The 19,014-nt window shown below is 37.0% G+C and overlaps 1 protein-coding gene across 3 annotated transcripts in view; it reads left to right on the top strand.

Annotated features, from left to right (window-relative positions):
* The first annotated feature begins 9,497 nt into the window (after positions 1 to 9,497).
* kif13ba (kinesin family member 13Ba) overlaps positions 9,498 to 19,014 on the top strand; it is a 48,854-nt gene continuing 39,337 nt past the window's right edge. For all 3 annotated transcript variants that reach the window (XM_079443646.1, XM_079443645.1, XM_079443644.1), the window contains exons 1-2: positions 9,498 to 10,603; positions 13,911 to 13,995. In XM_079443646.1, coding sequence (XP_079299772.1) covers positions 10,534 to 10,603; positions 13,911 to 13,995 — 155 coding nt within the window. In that variant the 5' untranslated portion in view covers positions 9,498 to 10,533. The remainder of the gene's footprint in view (positions 10,604 to 13,910; positions 13,996 to 19,014) is intronic.

The raw sequence follows: 19,014 nt of genomic DNA, 5'->3' as shown, positions 1-19,014 counted from the left end.
AGGTGATTTCAAGTTTAACAATCCTTCTGGGGAACTTTTGTTGGATTTAATTAAGTTCTGGGGACAGTTTTGTCCCCAAACTATAGGTATGTAAATACACACAGGTGCACATCTCTCTCTTTTTGAAAAAGTTCTTTCTTAGATCCTTGGCAATAATGCGACTTTCATAACTATGGTAGTGTGTTTTTTTTTTTGTAATTTAACCTTCAGTTGTGCATACATTTGAATCCCAAAATAAATCTCTGCGTGACAGTGGTGGTTCAGTCACATGCTCATAGACGTCACTGGACAGATCACAGTGTTTTCTCTACTGCTGTGCTGCTCTGACTTGTGCATGACTGACAAGCACCATACAGTCTGAACTCTAGCAATATGAGTTTCCCAGAATTCATTTTTAGCACTCACATAAACTCATTTGGCTTGGTTTTTATAGATGATGCAGAGTACGCAGTTTGCGTCTAGCAACAACTCCCAGGGGGGCACCGTCCCAGTTGCTGGGAAAAAAAAAAAAAAACTTATCGTTCTATACATAAAAACTCTAAACATCAAGACCTTGTTTAATATTGACCAAATATTTAGGCCATTTCAAATATCAACTTAATCTTTCATTTTTGGCCACCTTTTTACAATAGAAATGCTACAGCCTCTATAATTTCTTCAACAAAAACACGTGGACATCATAACCCTTACAAAAATTAACCATGGTTTTATCATAGTAAAACTGCTTAATTTTCTTTTGCATGATTTTTGAATGCTTGAGACTATTAAATCAATTAGACAACTGTATTAATAAAATTATAGCCAGCTACAATTGTCATTTGTAAATAATACGATTTAATTACAATTTATTTACTTTTATATTTTTATTGAAGTCCTATTTTGACCCCCTATAGGTGTTTTTATTTTATTTTTTTACATCCATAATATTTGGGGGAGGGGCACAACAATACAGTTCTGCTTAGGGCACCCATTTGGCCAGCAGCGGCCCTAACTTCCTCCATTGAAAAAGTCCATCCTCAGTTGTCTTTTCAGATCAAAATCCAATATTAGAAAGCAATATTACGGATAGAAGACTCATATTTCAGCTAGAAGCAAAAAACATTGTGATGGATTTGTTTCTTACAAACACGCAGCTTTGTGCTTTACAAGACGTTAACTGATGGACTGAAGTCGTGTGGATTACTTGTGGATTATTGTAATGTTTTTATCAGCTGTATGGGCTATCATTCTGACGGCATCCATTCAATGCAGAGGATCCATTGGTGAGCAAGTGATGTAATGCTACATTTCTCCAAATCCGATGAAGAAACAAACATCTACATTTGGATAACCTAAGAGTAAGTAAATTTTCAGCAAATTTAGATTTTAGGGTGAACTATTTCTTTATTATTATCTTGTCATTATTCTTTCTCTCCAGTGGGCCAGCAGGAGCCAAAAGATGCAGACAGATCCAAAGGTTCCTGTCCCTTTCTGTGACGCACGTGACAGAGTCAAATCAATGAGACGAGGCTGAATCAATGAGATGTCAACGGCGTCTTATCATTGCCTGTTGCAGCTTGACGATGATCTCACAGCTGCAGGTAGAGGACATTCTGGGTGTTCTTGCTATTTTCTATCAATCGCTACTCTCAGAATATTTGAATATGTTTTAGTTCATTAGAAGAATAAAATTCAGAGCTAATGCGAAGAGTTTTTGGTGTTCCTTTCTGACTTTTTAAGGGAAAATTCAGTAGGTTTTAAACAACCTGTGTCCAACTATGATTCACTTGCCTCTCACACACTTTGGCTTCCTCATTGCTACAAGTGAGATTGATGGGGTGTGCAAACTGGCAAACGCTTAATGGGATTTCTTTATCACTGCAGTGATTCACAAGAAAGGCAGTTTGAGGTTTGAACTCGGCTGATGGAGAGAGCTGCCCTATTGCTCTGTGCACCTGGTCAAGGGGAGATATTCCTGATAAACTGCTGAAGGAAAGGTGGTGAGCTGGCTTTGTTTCAAGTCCAAGAGAAAAGTGAATTTCCAGACTACTCTCAACAAACATGCGGCTATTATGGGATTTGATACCTCATCTGCTTTTGAGTAATTCTCAGGAAACTGTGCCATTTGTGCTTTGTGTCCCCATGACTTACAATGATATAATTACGAGGACACTGAACTTGGGCAAGTTATTTAATAGATTTAGTTTGTAAATAGAGAAATTAACGGATTAAAAATATATATATTTTTGCCACATTTTTTTATTATTTGTAAAATGTTTATAAATAATAATAAAATACTCTTTAAATTACTTTTTTGAAATTAACACTTTATTCACTGTATGTGTTTCTTTTTTTTATATATTCTGTTCATTTTCAGATTTTTTTTTTTCTGACATTATTCCCCTCTAAACGTAATAGTATAGATTTTTTTAACATCGTCTTTTTGACCACATGTGTCATGAGTCTGGGCCCTGCAGTTCTTCCTGTCACCAGGACAGGAAGAATCCACCAGATCCGCCCTGGCCTCCTGCTCGGCCAGCACCATCCTGGCGCCCATGTCTACCTCTGTCTCCAGGCCTTTTTCCGCTACACGGGCCTGGCCCGCCATCCCTCCCCCTGTTCCACCTCCCTCCAGACTTTTGGGGTTTTTGGTGGAACGTCTGGAAGCCGTTCCTTAAAGGAGGGGTCCTGTCATGAGTCTGGGTCCTGCAGTTCTTCCTGTCACCACCGGAGGTCACCATCTCCCGTCCTCCCGGACTCTATCTCCCTAAACTCCACACAGCTGTCACAAACCACACACACCTGCCACATCATTCAACTATTACACTCATTACACTTGCAGCTGTTCCCCATTGCCACAGACTATATAGTCTCCCCTCTCCCACCACTCTGCCTGGTTGCATTAATTGTTATTTGGTGTACATGGTAAATGTATTTTGTTTCTAGTGTCTGCTCTGGTCTGGGATACATGCACTGCGTTGCCGTTCGTATCCAATTCCTTTTCTGCTTTGTTTTTTGCCGTGTTGGCTTTTTGTTTTGAAATTAAAGAGCGCCTTACCTGCATTTGGACCCAGACTCCGTCTTTTCACGGCGCTTCCCTCGCCGTTCCGTGACAACATGGTTGAAACAGTCTATTATTATTCAACCTCAAAACATTTAGAATGTTTGGCAAAAAATGTTTTGAAAAATAAATATTAAACGGAACATTTGACATTGTAGAATCCACTCAGTTATCTGTTTAAAATTATATGATAATGAACTTACTGTAAGGGTTCAGATATTCATGGGAATAGTGAATTTATTAAAAAACTTCTGATAAATATGATCTTTATTTGGCATTGGAATAACAAAACTAGCTGTTGACTAAGTTTGATAGTAAACCAACTCTTATAATGAGCCAAATATCAAACCACACCATAACCTCTCCATCACCTCTTTCAATATCGCCAGAATATGAAAAGGACCCAGAGGGCTATTCGCTGATTTTAGTAGAGCTTACATCACCCAAAATCTAATTCGAGTCATTTTGCATATGTTAAAGGCCCAGATGAGGTTCTTTGTCATAGGCAATGACCCCACCTCATAAACACGCTCAATTCATTTGACTTGACAGAGTCCTGCATAATGTGAAACAATATTCTGCCACAGGACTCATTAGAAAGGACCATAAAAACACAGCAATACACCTGCACCACTGAGAGCTTCATATGTTTGCAACGGCTGTGTTCTAAAATTCATGAAAAACAAACCTTAGTTGCTATTTCATAATGAAATACTGATGGATAATGTGATCAACACATTAAAGTAAAAGTATGTATAGAATTGCATTTGTAAAATTGCAAATGCATAACAGATAAATGGGTCAACCAAAGAAATGTCACCAGAAAAAAAAAGTGTGTGTGTGTTAAATTTGACAGCTCCAAATTATACTGTAATGTTGAATGGCTGTAGTCAATTGCGAAATATTAGGAAAAAAAGAACAACTTACTAGAGACATCAGTAGTATTGGTATCAGAGATACTCGCCTTCAGTCATAAAAATGATGCCATTAAACAAATATTAAATATACTGTCTTTATGTTGTTTATATATTAAATTGAAGATTTATATTGCCATAATTTCACATTCAAAGTACATTTAAAAACTTTAATGCTAGGTGGGATTAATCGTAATTATACATATTATATAAATACAATTTTTTTTTTTTTTGATACAGAGACTTTTTGATATTTTCTGTGAGATTCACCCATATGGCTAATCATGCATCAACTAGTAATCTATACACTCTTAGGGAGTCTTTACACTTGGCAGGTTTGGTTCGAATAAAACGAACTGTTGTTCATTTAAATAAGCATAAACGATTCCATCTGAACCTTGGTGTGAACAAAACAAGTGAACCGAGAACCCCTGAAAAGCTGCCTTTTCTTATAAACCCTGAAAAGGTGTTTTTTTTTAAAAAAGATCTCTGGTGCGGTTTGACTGAAATATATTCCCAATAAGTTTGTGACCTAATCCTTATGCCTTTTGCTTTGTATCTTTGGAATCAATGCTAAAATGACCGAGACTAAATGTATCATTTACTTTTAGATTCCAGTATGGTGGTATTTTTGAGATGGTCCTCACTGCAGAACACAAGATCCAGGCGGTGTGGTTGGATCTAGATCCAACTCCTCCCACCTTACATTTACCTAAACCTACCCGTCTCCACCCCCTGATCCCTAAACCCACCCATCCCCACCCCTAAACCTACCAATCTCCACCCCCTGGATCTTTGTTCTGCAGTGAGGGGCTACTGGTATTTTTGGTTCCCCAAAGAACAGTTTTTATTTTTTTTCTTAGTGAGAAGGACATTTTAAGAATTTAAAAGAACCTTGTCAAATATTTTATGTAATAGAAAAATTCTATCCATGTTGGTTTATCATAGATGTCAATAAAAAAACTCATTTTAATAGAGTATATTTATGGTAACACCTTCGGGACCAATTCTCTATTAACTAGTTGCTTATTAGCATGCATGTTACTAGCATATTGTCTGTCTATTAGTTTATTAGCACATATCAATGCCTTATTTTGCATTATCATGAACCTAAACTTAACAATTACCATAATAACTAATTAGTAAACAGCAAATTGGGATTTTATTGAGGCAAAAGTCATAGTTAATCGTTAGTTAATTGTGAGAATTAGTCCCAAAACTAAAGTGTGACCATATTTATCTCATCTTATATATCTTATCTTATATATTTTTGTGATCTCCCTGACATTGACGTCTCTTTTGTTTTTTTAGGTTATAATATGACCACACAAAATAAAGGGGAGAAAAAAAAAACTTTATAGAAGACAAAGCTGAGAAATGAAACCCAACGTCGTGCTGAGCGAGAGAAGATGGTTGCTCACCTCCGATTTTCCGGAAACCCATTTCCAATCTACTAATCCTGCTCTCGCACAGTATGAGTCATCTACCACATGAAGCAGCACAGCTCCAACTGCATTCTCTACGGGGCAAGAAGGGCAGGAGACCGCATTTCATTTTGAGTTTCTGCCTGAAAAACTGCTGATGTACATTTCCACCTCTTTACCTCTGCTTTCACCTTCCCAGGCTTATGATTCATGCTTCCTGTGATTCCAGGCCTGGTTTTTGCATGCCAAAAAAGGTACAAAGTTAATTATGTTTATGTCAATAGCACAAACAGTCACGTTTCGAAATAATCATTAAAGTATGAAAAGTAATTAAACTCTAATTTGAGAGCATTGCTCTTGTTGTCAGATGTTCTGCGTTAGATCTTCTCCTCTCAGTAATGTTGTGGACAGGACCATTCATAAGACAGCACCTCTCTAAACTTGGGAACAGTTAATTGATTACCCATGCCACCTACCCCCTCTGAACCCTCTCTGTAAAGATAAGTGTCATCCCTGAAATCGAACCCTCTGCCTGCCACGCTTCCGTCTGATTAGCTGCCGGAACAATTATCTTAATCGTGTCATCTTAACGAACCCCCACGATAAACCGCCTTGGAGCCAGTAATCCAGAAGACCTTCGCCTACATGCAATACTGTCCCTTATCGCCCGTCTTAATAAAGATGAATTAAGCTGAGGAAAAGACATAAAGTTCCCATTGCGGGTGTTTACGCGTGTTTGTTAGTGACAGTTGTTGGTTTATCTAATCAAGATGTTAGGAGTCAAATCATCATCATGGCCGAGCAGCATTTAATGTGTGGAAAAACAATGTTAGGAAAACAAGTTGAGTGAATAGCTTGCTTGCAATATGCAAAAACAAACTAGAATTGACGTTTTCTCAATAAAATGTGTTTCTTGTCCATGAAAATCTAGCCACTTTATTTGATCAAAAATACAGTAAAACAGTATAATCACAATTTACAATACCGGTTTTGTATTTTAATGTATTTTCGAATTAATTTACTCCTGTGATGGCAGAGCTTAATTGTCAGCGGTCATTACTCCAGTGTATTATTATTGTTATTATTAATATTATATATATATATATATATATATACTATAAATATAATTTATTTGAAGTAATGTATATTAATAGCTCTTATTAATTTTTATTAATAGTTTGAATTAATTTTGTATATATTTAATTTTTGTATATTTAGTTTTAAATTTATTTAGTAATTTAGTTCTATTTTTTACATTTTATTCGGCTTTTTAATGGATTTTATTTAGTCTTTAATTTTGTTTTTATTATAATTTTTTGTTTTGTTTCAGTTTGTTATTTTAATACATCAAATGAAACTAAGTGAAAATGAAATGTTGTTTTGGCAGCTTGCTGAAAAGTTCTTTACTAATATTTTATTTTCTGTTAAAGGTTATTTTTTTAAGGTTTTAGTTATAGTATCAACGTGCTGCAAATATAAAAAAAACACCTGCAAATCAAGAAAACAACACACACGCTGCAAATGCTCACAACACAACCAAATAAAGAATTTTATTTGCAGCGCATTTCTTTGTTTGGTTGTGTTGTGAGCATTTGCAAGCGCGTGTGTTGTCAAATTGATGAAGATGTTTTCTTGATTTGCTTGTGCTTTTTCTATTTGCATGTGTTTTCTGAAGTTGCAGCGCGTTGAGCTCTCTCGGCCATCGTAAATAACCCTCGTCTGAACGCTGCAGAAAAGAAATAGCACAGTTCTTGTTAACAAAAAAGCCACATAATTTGAGATTTCAGATGTGGAAGATTTGTGTGCCAAAGTTTAATACTTGCCCGAAGTGCACACACAAGTATCAGAAAGCAACTGTTTTTTGCAACGTAAACTCAATTTCAGAGTTTGCGATATGAATGAAAGGGCCTCTAAAACTGGCATCAGTTTTATGGAGAGCAGCTGTTAGAAAAGAACCTTGCTAAATAAGATAATCTTCTATTAGCTGTTAGAGTCTCATAGTTAGCACATCTGGTTTAATGGCAAGGTACTGGAACTGTATCACCTCCATTGAGTAGTGACATTTGTTACCACCACATATAGTTTATTTCTGAAATTACGATTAGGGGTTTGCTTTAGCCTTACACAACAAACAAATATTTACCCATAGTAATGCAATGGAAAGGAGCTCATTAATATTGGTCTGAAGTGGATGTGGTTTACTGATCTAATAGTAACTCAGGTCTGGAGGAGGCGAAAGCATAACAGTGGGGTGGAGGCGGCCTGCGTGGTGGGATTCAAAGCAGATGCCCTTTCCCCTGGAAGGCCCCTTCTTTCGGAGCCACACAGATCACAGGAGTTCCCTCTCAGGCCCCGTCAGACCCCTCACGCTCTAACATTTACACTAAATTACCAAGCTTCAAAGTGCACTGTATGTACCCAGACTGAAATGATTAAGTCATAGATCCTGAAAAACCACTAGGATTCAATTTCATTGTGGAATTTTGCTTACATTGTGATTAATGAAAGTGATTTGTTCGGTAAGCCGATCTAAAGCTAATTTAGACTTTAATAGGGTGTTTTCCAATAGTTGCACTATTGCGGCAACTCCAAATAAATGATACAATCAGCAAACGTCAACTTGTATTTATATTTCTACTCTTATTACCATAGACAGCTGTATTAATTGTGTTGGGTTTTCTCCATATTGTGACTCTTTGTTCTTGAGCAGACATGTGCGTACAACTTTTTTCTTTTACTTGAAGAACAAATTAAACTTTCAGTACAGGTACTCCTTCATCTGCAATTATTGTTCCTATTTTCAACCTTTATGTATAGGGTGGACCGTGACATTTCAGTTACAGACGACTTACTCATGTAAGTGCAGTGGGTGTGATTGTACAAGAAAAGTGACTCAGCTTCAAACTAACTTAGTTATAAGTCTTGATCAAACTTATTTGGCGCTTTTTGACAGTGTAATAATTCTGTTTGCTTCTCAGGACAAATACAAAATACATTAAATATAAGGGAATCATAATTTTAAAATTAAGTTAGTGTTATTACATTTCAGAATTTGTCATTGCATCCTTTTGGTCTCATGAAAATACATTTGGGTGGTTTTATTTGAGAACTCAGCATCCTCTAGTGGGATATCACATTATTACATGGCCTAATCTAGAAACGGTCATCGACAGCACAGAACACAGACTCTTTACTTTATTTATTTTTCAAATTGAGTAATATATTCTTCCTTTCTATCTTTTATTATTTCTTAGATTCTCATCTATTTCTTTAGGCTAATTTTCAGTTTTTAGCTATGGATTTTGACATTGTTTAATGTTCTTTTTAACTACGGTTATTGTTTCTATTGCTGTTGTAGTTTTTTTTTGTGTACTATACTTTTAACTGTAAGTCTCGTTTAACTGAAAGCACATTAAAGAAAAAAAAAAACACCTGAATAATGACACTGACAAAATTATTTATACATACGATATAAAATAAATAAGTCTATTTATAAATAAGTTTTATTTTAATATGTTTTATTTGTATGGGACGTGTGATTCAGTGTGCTAAACACGACCAGCAGGTGTCGCATTTATTTGTGCTGCCAGTAAAAGTATGTTGGCAGTATTTTCTCCTCAAAATAAATAATATTAAAGCACCTTCTCTCTTTCCAAAGCTTTGTGTGTTTTATGAGTTTATGTGAACATTCGGAACGTCCAACTTTATATGGATAGGATATTAAAATGTCTGTAAACGAAGAAAAAGGTGGACTTAAATGGGGAAACTACCGAAATATATCTGACCTCACCACAATGGCATGAACTTCCAAACATTATCAGCTCTTCCTCGTCGGAGGTTGAAAGGTTGTTCCAGGAGATCAGCTGTTCTGACTCGAGAAATATACATGTAATAATAATAATAAAAAAGCTTATTACGACTGCTACTGCTATAATAATAATTATTATTAGTAGTAGTATTGTTATTGTATGACTGGTGATTTGATGATTAATTATTAATAATAATAATAATAATAATTCTTAGCGAATGTATGAAATCACTTCATTAATCATTTTATTTGTGTTATTATTTCAAGGACTTTTACTTTGAAAGATGTACTTCCGCTGGGCGTCATAGATCACCGTTAACATCACGGGCTTAACGCTGCTCAGTCATGGAATAAAGCGGCTGTTTATAACGACCGTAACATCCACGCTGGAGTCCTTAAATCAGTCCAATCTTCATTTTCCCGGATTCGCTCATTTTGCTAGTCTTGTCTCCGTCATGTTGGATATTAACCCAGAAGATTTGCCGAGCTGGATGGGAATGTAGAGCAGCACCGTTGTTTTTAATCAGCTCGTGAAGTTGGACCCAGCCTGAAAAGAAATCAAAATTCAACAAATACGCATCAGATGCGGTGGGATCTCCTACCATTTCAACAATTCGCGATCAGATAACTGCCAGATTAGGATTTTTAAGATTTTTCTCAGTCGTTGACATTTACATTAATGCTATTTCTGTCTAAAACCGTGTAGTTTGCTATTTTGTTGATGTAAAAGTGCATTTAACAGCCTAACATCTAGTAGGCCTGTGCATTGCGAATATTGTCTTATTTGTTTGATATATTTTTGGATAAACATTGCACTTTACCCAGATATAAATGCGATTAAACCGGCAGTTCTGAAGTGTTTTCTGGATTAAAACACCTGAAGGGATATATTTGTTTTTTATAAATGCAAAATGCGGTAGGTAGACACTCACAGCCAGGCATGAATTATTTAAACCCTGCTTACTTCTTAGTTATTCGGTTTCCTGCCGGACAAAAGTCTTGATATTTGCAGTTTGACCCAGTGTGAGTGTGACAGGGATCCAGGAGGGAGTTGGCTTTGCTCTCGACTCTTGTTTTTGATCCAGCTAAATCTCCAGCTGTCAAGACATTCCGCTAAACTTTTCTTTTATGTTATTAAAAGCGACAATGTCTTTACTGTGCCGCTCAAAACGCAGAAAAACCACCCAGTAAGGACGATGCTGGCCATTTTTGGACACGACACGCTTCAGATATCACAGATTATCCGGGACTCCTGTGACAGGCATATCTAGATGAGTTTTATTTTATGAACTCGTAGCTGTCAGTCGTTTTATAATACGTCTTCTCGTGGATATATCGATATACATCATGGGCGACGCTAATTTGAACGACTCCAACGTGAAGGTGGCGATTCGGGTCCGGCCCATGAACCGGAGAGGTGAGTCCAGTTTCAGTTCTGTCACTTGATATCACATGCAGCCTGCATTTCAAGACTCAGTGTAGTGCTTTCTTAGACGTTATTGTCCTCAGAAGCTGTCTAGCTAGTCAGCACACTAGGTGTGGAGTTTGAGAAAGTCCATTTGATCAGACTATGCCAGGTGGATTCTCTATGTAACGATGTGTGTTGGGTCACATGACCAGATTGAGTTCATAAGAAATATGATTCTGTTTGTCTCTCGCTCTTCTTTAGAATCAGAAAACTTTATTGCCAAGTATGTTTACATACACAAGGAATTCAACTTGGTTAAAAAATATCTATCTATTGAACTATCTATCCATTTTAAACTATTTGGGTCAGATGATGTGAACTTTTTAATGAAACTAGTGTATTTGGTGAAGTTCATTAACAGTGCAACAAGTGTATTTTTGAAAGTGCAAAATATGTATGCATGGTCTCAAACATATAGCATTTATAAAAGGATTGGTTGAGATAAATTATAATGTTAAACAGCTTGAAGTTATCAGCTACCTGTTTCCAGGTATACTCTGTATATGATGCATGCAAGATGTTTCTCTTTCCATCCATCTATCTATCTGTCCAGTGGACACCCCATTTATGTCATACATACTGTTTAATTAAATTTCTTTTTTTCTATTCACCTTTTCTTTTTCTCCACGATTACTTGCATGTCTTTCACAAGCAAGCATGCCATTAAAGCAAGTCTTGCCGTGGGAGAACATGCGTCTTGGTAAAGCCACCGAAGCGTGAAATATTTGCTGTATTGTAGTGATGCGGTCACGTGTCTAACTGGACTGTAACATTCGGTCACAAGACTCAGGCACTGATCGTGTGCTGACAGCCTGTGTGAGCTTTCTGAGTCACATATCCTTTAAAACACTTCCCAGTCCGGAATTCTGACCTTCATTATTGTATTAATACAGTTCCAAAGATTTTTCAGACGACATGGAGCACTTGAATTTGAAAGTCTCCAAATGACACTTAACTTTCTGTTTTACTTGCGCTCTCTCTCTGTCTCTCTCTTTTTATTTTGGACAAAGGCAGGAAGGGAGTCTGAATGGACTATTTGCCAACGTTGCATAACCGAACATGTTCCCATGGCCAAATGTGTTTGGATTCCTCTTAGAAAATGTTCATATTAAATCCTAAGGCTATGTAAAGATAATTTCACAAAACCTTTTTGGTGGATAAAGGGATATAGAGGTTTAAATAGTTAATGATTTACCGGTTTAGTTGAGTACACCAATTGCCTCATTCCCTTCTCACATGGCCTGAAGATTGCAGTTACAGTTTCATGTAACTAACTGAACCGTGCTTTGGTAATAGTTTTACTTCCATAAACTTAGGCAAATAATTACAGAAAATAGCTTCAGGGCATCTTTTTTGTTCACTGTAGATAAATAGTTGCTTGGTCTTTGTGTTATTGTGTTCAGGATTCTGTCAGTCTTTCCACTTTGTCACTGCTGCCAAGATTACATGTGTTTATCGCTTTCACCTGACTGACATAATGCAGGAAATTCAGATTTTTGGACTGGCTAGTTGTGGTAAATCCAGATGGGTCTCCTTATTGGACCTTGGCCACCAATGCTGGTAGGAAACCAGTTGTTTCCTGCTTTAACAGGAAGTTGTTACAGCTAGTGTGGCTTTGGACTGCATCCTTTCCAAGGATTTCTGAGTCAGCTGCAGATGTTGTTCCCTGTTGTTGTCGGTAGGAGAGTTTGTTGGTTTCAAACATGCTTTGGCCTGCTGTCGGATTGGGTGTGTTAGTATTAGGCCTTTCCCTTTTGTTTGTCAGCAGTCAGCAGTGCATCATAAATTTTCAGCTGACCGAACTGCAAAACTTTATTTGGAATCCATTTATTGGACCGGAAGCTGGTTTGGCAACAGGCTGCTGCTGACATAGTGTTTGAAGGAATGCTGTTGCAGGTCCTTCCTGCTGTTGCTGTCAGAGTGAAGGCTCTGGCCAAGTCAATCCCAGGGTTCAACATTAAGGATGGCCCGATGGCATGTGGCCAGTGTGAGAGAGTTTCGTTTCAGTTCATGGAAGTGTCACTTGAACTATATAGCCTGTGCGGTGTTGTCGCTGGATCTTGTTCAATGACCATGTTTCTGTGTTTTCATGTCTTGCAGCCTTAACTAAACTTAAACTAAACATTTTCTGTGAGTTAAAAAAGGACCAAAAAGTGCTTTAATTTTTTTATTTACTTCCCATCTCCAATATCTATAATATTTTTTTGTGTATACATTATTTAAATTTGTATTTATTATTTCTAATTATTTTCATGTATTTGTGCACATGAATATTGTTTGTTTATTTATTTATTTAAATTTTAAGTTGCCAGCTATTCAGTTTGGTAATCCCCCCCCCCCCCCCCCCCCCCAATTTAATCAAATTATTCCAATGTTTTAATTTGAATAATTCAATGCAAACACAAAACCAAATCCACTGATGGTATATGCCACATTTTATCATCATCTGGTCAATTTTGCAAAATAATCAGACAGATCATTCACTGTTCTTACTTATTACATGACTACATTCCAAATGAATACATAATTGGACATGAAATATAGATTTTTGCTTTAAATTAGTTTCACATTTGTGAACTGTGGCATCTCATGACCTGCTGATGAGTTTATTACACTTTCACAATGAAATCATTTAATTCAATTTTGGAGAAATATGGATTTGGAAATAGTTGGTTAGCAAAATTATTGATTAAAAGGGATATTAATAAGATTGCCATATGGCATCTGGCATGTGTAGAATCATTGCTTTTTCACAGATTTTTTTGCTAATATAGTTAACAGCCTGTCAAGGGAGATTATAGTTTGATTGTCCTAAAATGGCCTTTAATATCTCATCTGAGGACGTGAGTCTGTAAAACTGGTTTTGCTCTGAACTCTTTTCATATCTGTGAGAATAGTGGTGGCTGATTTCAGTAACACTCTCTGTGTCAGAATGCTGGTTTGGTTTCAGTCCTCGAGCAGCATCTCCTGCTGTGAAATAAACCCCTGCTGTTGATTTTAGCCTTTTGTTCTGCATAATCAGGATGACTGGGAACTCAATAGGTCATAAAAGTGTCTTATTAGATACATCTAAGTGACAGAGAAGGGACAAATATATTTAGAGTAGCAGTTCCATAGGATATATGCTTCATATGATCAGTTTAGTGGCATTGTATCCTTTTTTTAATATTCCAATAACTTGATGCAGCACAAAATAAATAGAAAATTCATATTCTTTGGTGCTTACATTGTCTTAATGTTTTTTTTTTTCCAACAGAAAAGGACCTGAACACAAAATGTGTTGTGGAAATGGAGGGGAATCAAACATATCTGTACCCGGCAAACCTAGGAAAAAATTCCAGGTAAGTTAAATGGGAAAATCTGACATACTATATTAATATTTTTAATCAGCAAGGATGCATTAAATGATCTGTTTCAAATAAATGCTGTTCCTTTGACCTTTCTATTCATCAAAAAGTCCTGAAAAATGTATCAGTGTTTCAAAAAAATATTAAGCAGCAACTGTTTTCACCACTGATAATAATAAGAAATGTTTTTTGAGCACAAAATCAGAATATTAGAATGATTCCTGGAGGAATGGCTGCTGAAAATCTGCTTTGCTATCACACGAATAAACTACATTATAAAATATTAAAGTAGAAAACAATTAATCTGTAATAATATTTCACAGTATTGCTTTTTATTGTGTTTTTGAACAAATAAATGCCACTTTGGTTAACATAATTATTTCAAAAACACTAAAAATCTTACTGACACCAAACTGCACAGTAGTGTAGATTTACTAACATTGTGATTTGTTCAGAATAGCATACTACTTGTATGCAGAATACCCAATGACCTACTACATTTGCATACTGCAGTGGTTACTGTATCCCACAATGCTTTTCACTCAACTTGGCTTCCTTCTCCAGAGTAATTAAAGCAGAAGTAATATCTGCTGCTTTTTATAACATCTTTTTCTTGACTCGTTATTTGATCGGATTGATCAGTGCAAAAAATTGGATGTAAAATAACCATTTCTTTCTCCAAGGTGAAGAATCGAGGCATTTGAACTCCTTTGATTTAAAACAAAAAATATATACAGCATAGTACTGTTTAAAATGTTCTGAACACATAATACCTAAACAGTAATATTTAATGTATATACAGTAGTATGCTGTAAACTAGAATTCCATTCCAAACAAGACCGGCATTGGTTTTTCGTCCTCTCTCAATCAGATATTTCATGTTTTGGACCCTTCATGAGATAGCTGAGAGCAGGGGCTTTGAGGACGGGTATCATTGTGGGTTTCGGTCGGTCGGCTCGTACGATGGGGGCTGAGGGAGAACAGGAATGTGGACGCAGCCTGCTGTTCACTCCGTCCTGCCGTGTGTCGGGGCATAACTCTCCTCCGTCTGACTTCCTCTCTTTTTCTCTGCCCTCCGTTGTCACGGAAACGCAGAAGGAGGGTTAACCCTAGGTCATCCATAGCTGAGGAGCTCTTGTGTCTGGAAAAAGGGGAAAATACAAGCTAGCTTTAGCATCTGTCGGCCATAAACATTTCCTCTGACTTTTATGGCGGGTAAACAAGAGAGCGCAATTATTTTTTCCCTCTGCTTTTCTCTTGTCGTGCAGTGCAAACAAAGACAGAGGTTGAACAGGTTTTAAACTTGGAAGTGAATGGTCGAGCCGCCTGCTGCCTTCGCACAACAGACAGTTTAATTGTAGCGTTGAGTTCATGTGTCGTGCCGCGCTCAATCGCCGGCCCCGTTAATGGCCCCTGCGATGCAGATGCCTCAAATGGCAAGGTTCACATGACCAAAATGGCCTTATTTATGCAGATTATTGCTGGCATTTCGTATTAATTATGATCTGTCAGACGCTACAACACGTTCCAGACCATTTGTTATGACAGCTACACATGTCAGTGTATATCCGTCTTTCAGTCCTTTGTGTGGTTGTACCTCTCTCTGCATGTCCGATGGCATCACATACTCAGGCTGAATGAATCTTAGTGCCTGTCCATTTACTTTAATGAAAGAAAATGACATTTGAAAGGTTTTATGTTTGCAAGCAGCTCCTTGGGGTGTTTTGAAGGGATTGAGCATTAAACTCATCCAGACATGAGCAGTAAGTATCTTTACCAGAAGTTTGTATGTGCCTGGCAAGTCAATGTATTTATGAATTATGATTAAAAATAGCATATATATAATTTTAGAAATCCCTGTGTTATTCATAACGACCAATAATTGCTTGTCACTCCCAACTATTTCAGTATTACTAACAGCATTTTGCAGCTGTGCCCTTTAGTGTAAGGCGTGTGTTAGATTGTTAATTTAAGGAGTTGCCAGCACATCAAGACTACGACCATCCCACCTAAATACACCAAAGAGCACCGGAGAGACAGGGCGTGTTTTTGGCTGACAGGAAATCAGTCAGACATACAGTAATCAGAATGAGTTCAGGTGTGTTGAGGACTCAGCACTGTTTCTAACAGGAACCGCCACTCTGTGTATCAAAGTTCCTTTACATGGAGCTCTAATAGTGATTGCAGTGATGCACAGATGCCTTAATTGCTAGACACATTCTCATATTTGTGTAGAAATGACTTCAAAAGCGTAATCCGATATCAGAATGCTTCTTGATTAGGCATGCATATGATGGATGTCATAAGAGGTCGCTGAACAGGGCTCTAAGATGTTTTTAGATTTTTTTTATTTTTTATCAAGTCATAGACACTAGTTTAGATCCTCCTATCTTACAGTATGCGGTGTTAAAATTACGACTTTGAGTTTTTAATGTGTTTAATACTTGTTTTCCAGGAAAAATATTTAAACATTTAAAACAAGATAAATGTACTTTATAGCAACACTGCATAAAATAAGTCTAGATATGTTTCCATAGATTGTTTTGTAAGTATACATTTGTAATGTTTTTATTTTTTTTATTTTGATTAACTTGTTTTTAGCTTGTTTATACTTAACAAGTAAAAAAAAATACATTGAAGATACATTCTCTTTTTTTGTCTTTTCATATGCAGTGTTGCTTCTCAAGTAAATTTATCTTGTTTCAAGGATGTTTAGATATTTTAACTGGATAATTGGACTGACTTGTTAAGTAGTTTTTTTTCTATTTTATAATATTGCAACAAATATAAAGGGCTGTTCACACCAATAATGATAACTATATTAGTGTCCGCACCAACAGATGATAACATTATAATTATTGTAATTGCGTGCTGCAGCTATAGACAGATATATATAGACTCTGCTGTCATCATAGAATTAGAATGGTTATTAAAACCTTATATAAGACAATAGCTGTCATTCAATAATAATTGCATAGATTATTCGTATTTACACTTTCTGCCTAATTCACACCAAATGCGTACGCACATGAATTTGTTCTTAACCACATTCTAATGTTAATGAATTTGGAGGATTCTAAATGAGCGACCTTATGCCCAAGTTTAGTCATTTGCATAAAACTCTCCCAAACCATCTCAACACAACCTTTTCTTTACAGCTTTTTGTCAATCTCATATGACACTCTCCAAAGACACGCTCTCACCTGACAGACGTACAGCAAGGTTCTCAAGCAATGCCAAGGGTGCAGTTCTCAAAACTAGTTCAAAACACAATCACCTTTAATGCAGATCCAGATTACACTCTCATTAGCCAACTCTGCATATTTGTATCTGTTGTTATTCAGAGAAATTGTGCAGCTCCAGCTTTTCTCTTTCAGTATATGTATATGATGAAATGTGTGTGTGTGTGTATACAGTATATACAATCTATATATTCTCTCTCTATAAGCTTACAATGGCTAATGTCTACTTACCAACCTCTACATTATAGCAAATCAGTGAAAATGACTGGATGAGCGTCATACAATCTTAATGAACACAGCTGATTGAGTTCAATTGTGCACTTTTCATTACACTACTTTTGTAATTACCACAGTTGGTTACAGTTGGGCATTTTAGCTTAGAAAAATCATTTCTGCATCATGTGAAAGACGTGGCCTAGAGTGCATCCTGTTGCCCTCTGCCTGCTCGAGCATTAAGTTCAAGCATGAGACCACATCTGTCGGTGCACATACATTCATTAGGACATATCTAGTGGATCATAATTTAGGTCAAGGGTACAAAACGTCGAAAGCTGCGTATTTGCAAGCAACCGGAACGGAATTACTTTTTTTTTTTTTTTTTTAAATCGACTTCAGAGCGCAAAAGCTGAAGGGTAGTTTATGTGCGTCCGTGTGCACGGTCAGGTTGTCTTTCTGACTAGCCCGTCATGCGAACGCCAACCACAAGGTGTTAGACGGCGTTTGGCACAACCCTCGGTCTCTGGCATACTCGCACTGCCATACTGACAGCTGTCACCGTAGCGTACGTCACTAACCCATGCGAAAGCTGCAGTGGACCATAATCAAAGTTCATTCCTTCCTCCCCCTTTTTCTCAGACTTCATACCCTGCAAGAATGCAGACAAAGACATAGGGATTTACAGTCCTGGCCTTGAGTCGACACTTTGCCTCGGAGTGGTCGATACACTCTCGAAGGAGAGATTTAAATGGTTCTCTGTAGGAAATGCTTTCCTCAAGCCTATTAGGAATATTAGGATAGTCTGATGAGGCATCGGGTGAATCCATTAACTAGCTGGAAATGAAATCGCAAGCATGTTTCTGCAATGCTCCCTGAGTTTGCATGAAAGCCTGATTGAATTAAATGTGTGTTTGATGCCGTTCAAAGACCGATTGAAGCCATTGGCTTGTTTGCTAGACTGCAGACTTGAATCAACCACCACTTTTTAGCCTGTAAATGGAGGGTTTTCCCTCCGGTGGTGTCAATGTGGTTTTTGTTTTCCGCCTGTGGTGCTTTGGTCTCGGTTTCATTTGTATACTATTATAGCACCAAGCCAGAGTGGTGATTTCCTCATTGTTTGCAGCGCCAATGGAGGGATACAGAGAGTGGGGGAAGGGACGACACTGTTGACACAGTCTTTCATAGCAGCCTCCTCCCCTATAGACAGTTCCTTGGATAATAAAAGTGCATCTATTAAAAGTAGCAACCATTTGTGATGAGCTTGCTGTTATTATGTGGCGAACAAAGTCTAATTTTTCAAACCAATGACCTTCATGGCAGTGTTTGCCAAATCTTTGCCACAGCGTGTTTTTGTAAGCGGGGTAAACCATTTAATCTTTAATTTTGACATGCTTTCAGTGAGCTAAATTGATTTATATGCAGTAACTGTGGGTAGGGCTAGATGGTGGTGGTACATTTTTTTTATGTTTTGATATTTTGTTTGCAACTATGGAGTTTGTAATCAAATTCCCAAAAGATTGTACTAGTTTTCCCCTTTAAATCACAGCTTGCGAAC

Source organism: Barbus barbus, assembly GCF_936440315.1.
Source record: "Barbus barbus genome assembly, chromosome: 20".
Taxonomy (NCBI): Eukaryota; Metazoa; Chordata; class Actinopteri; order Cypriniformes; family Cyprinidae; genus Barbus; species Barbus barbus.
Note: the sequence above shows the minus strand (reverse complement) of the source record. Positions and strands in the feature narration are given on the sequence as shown.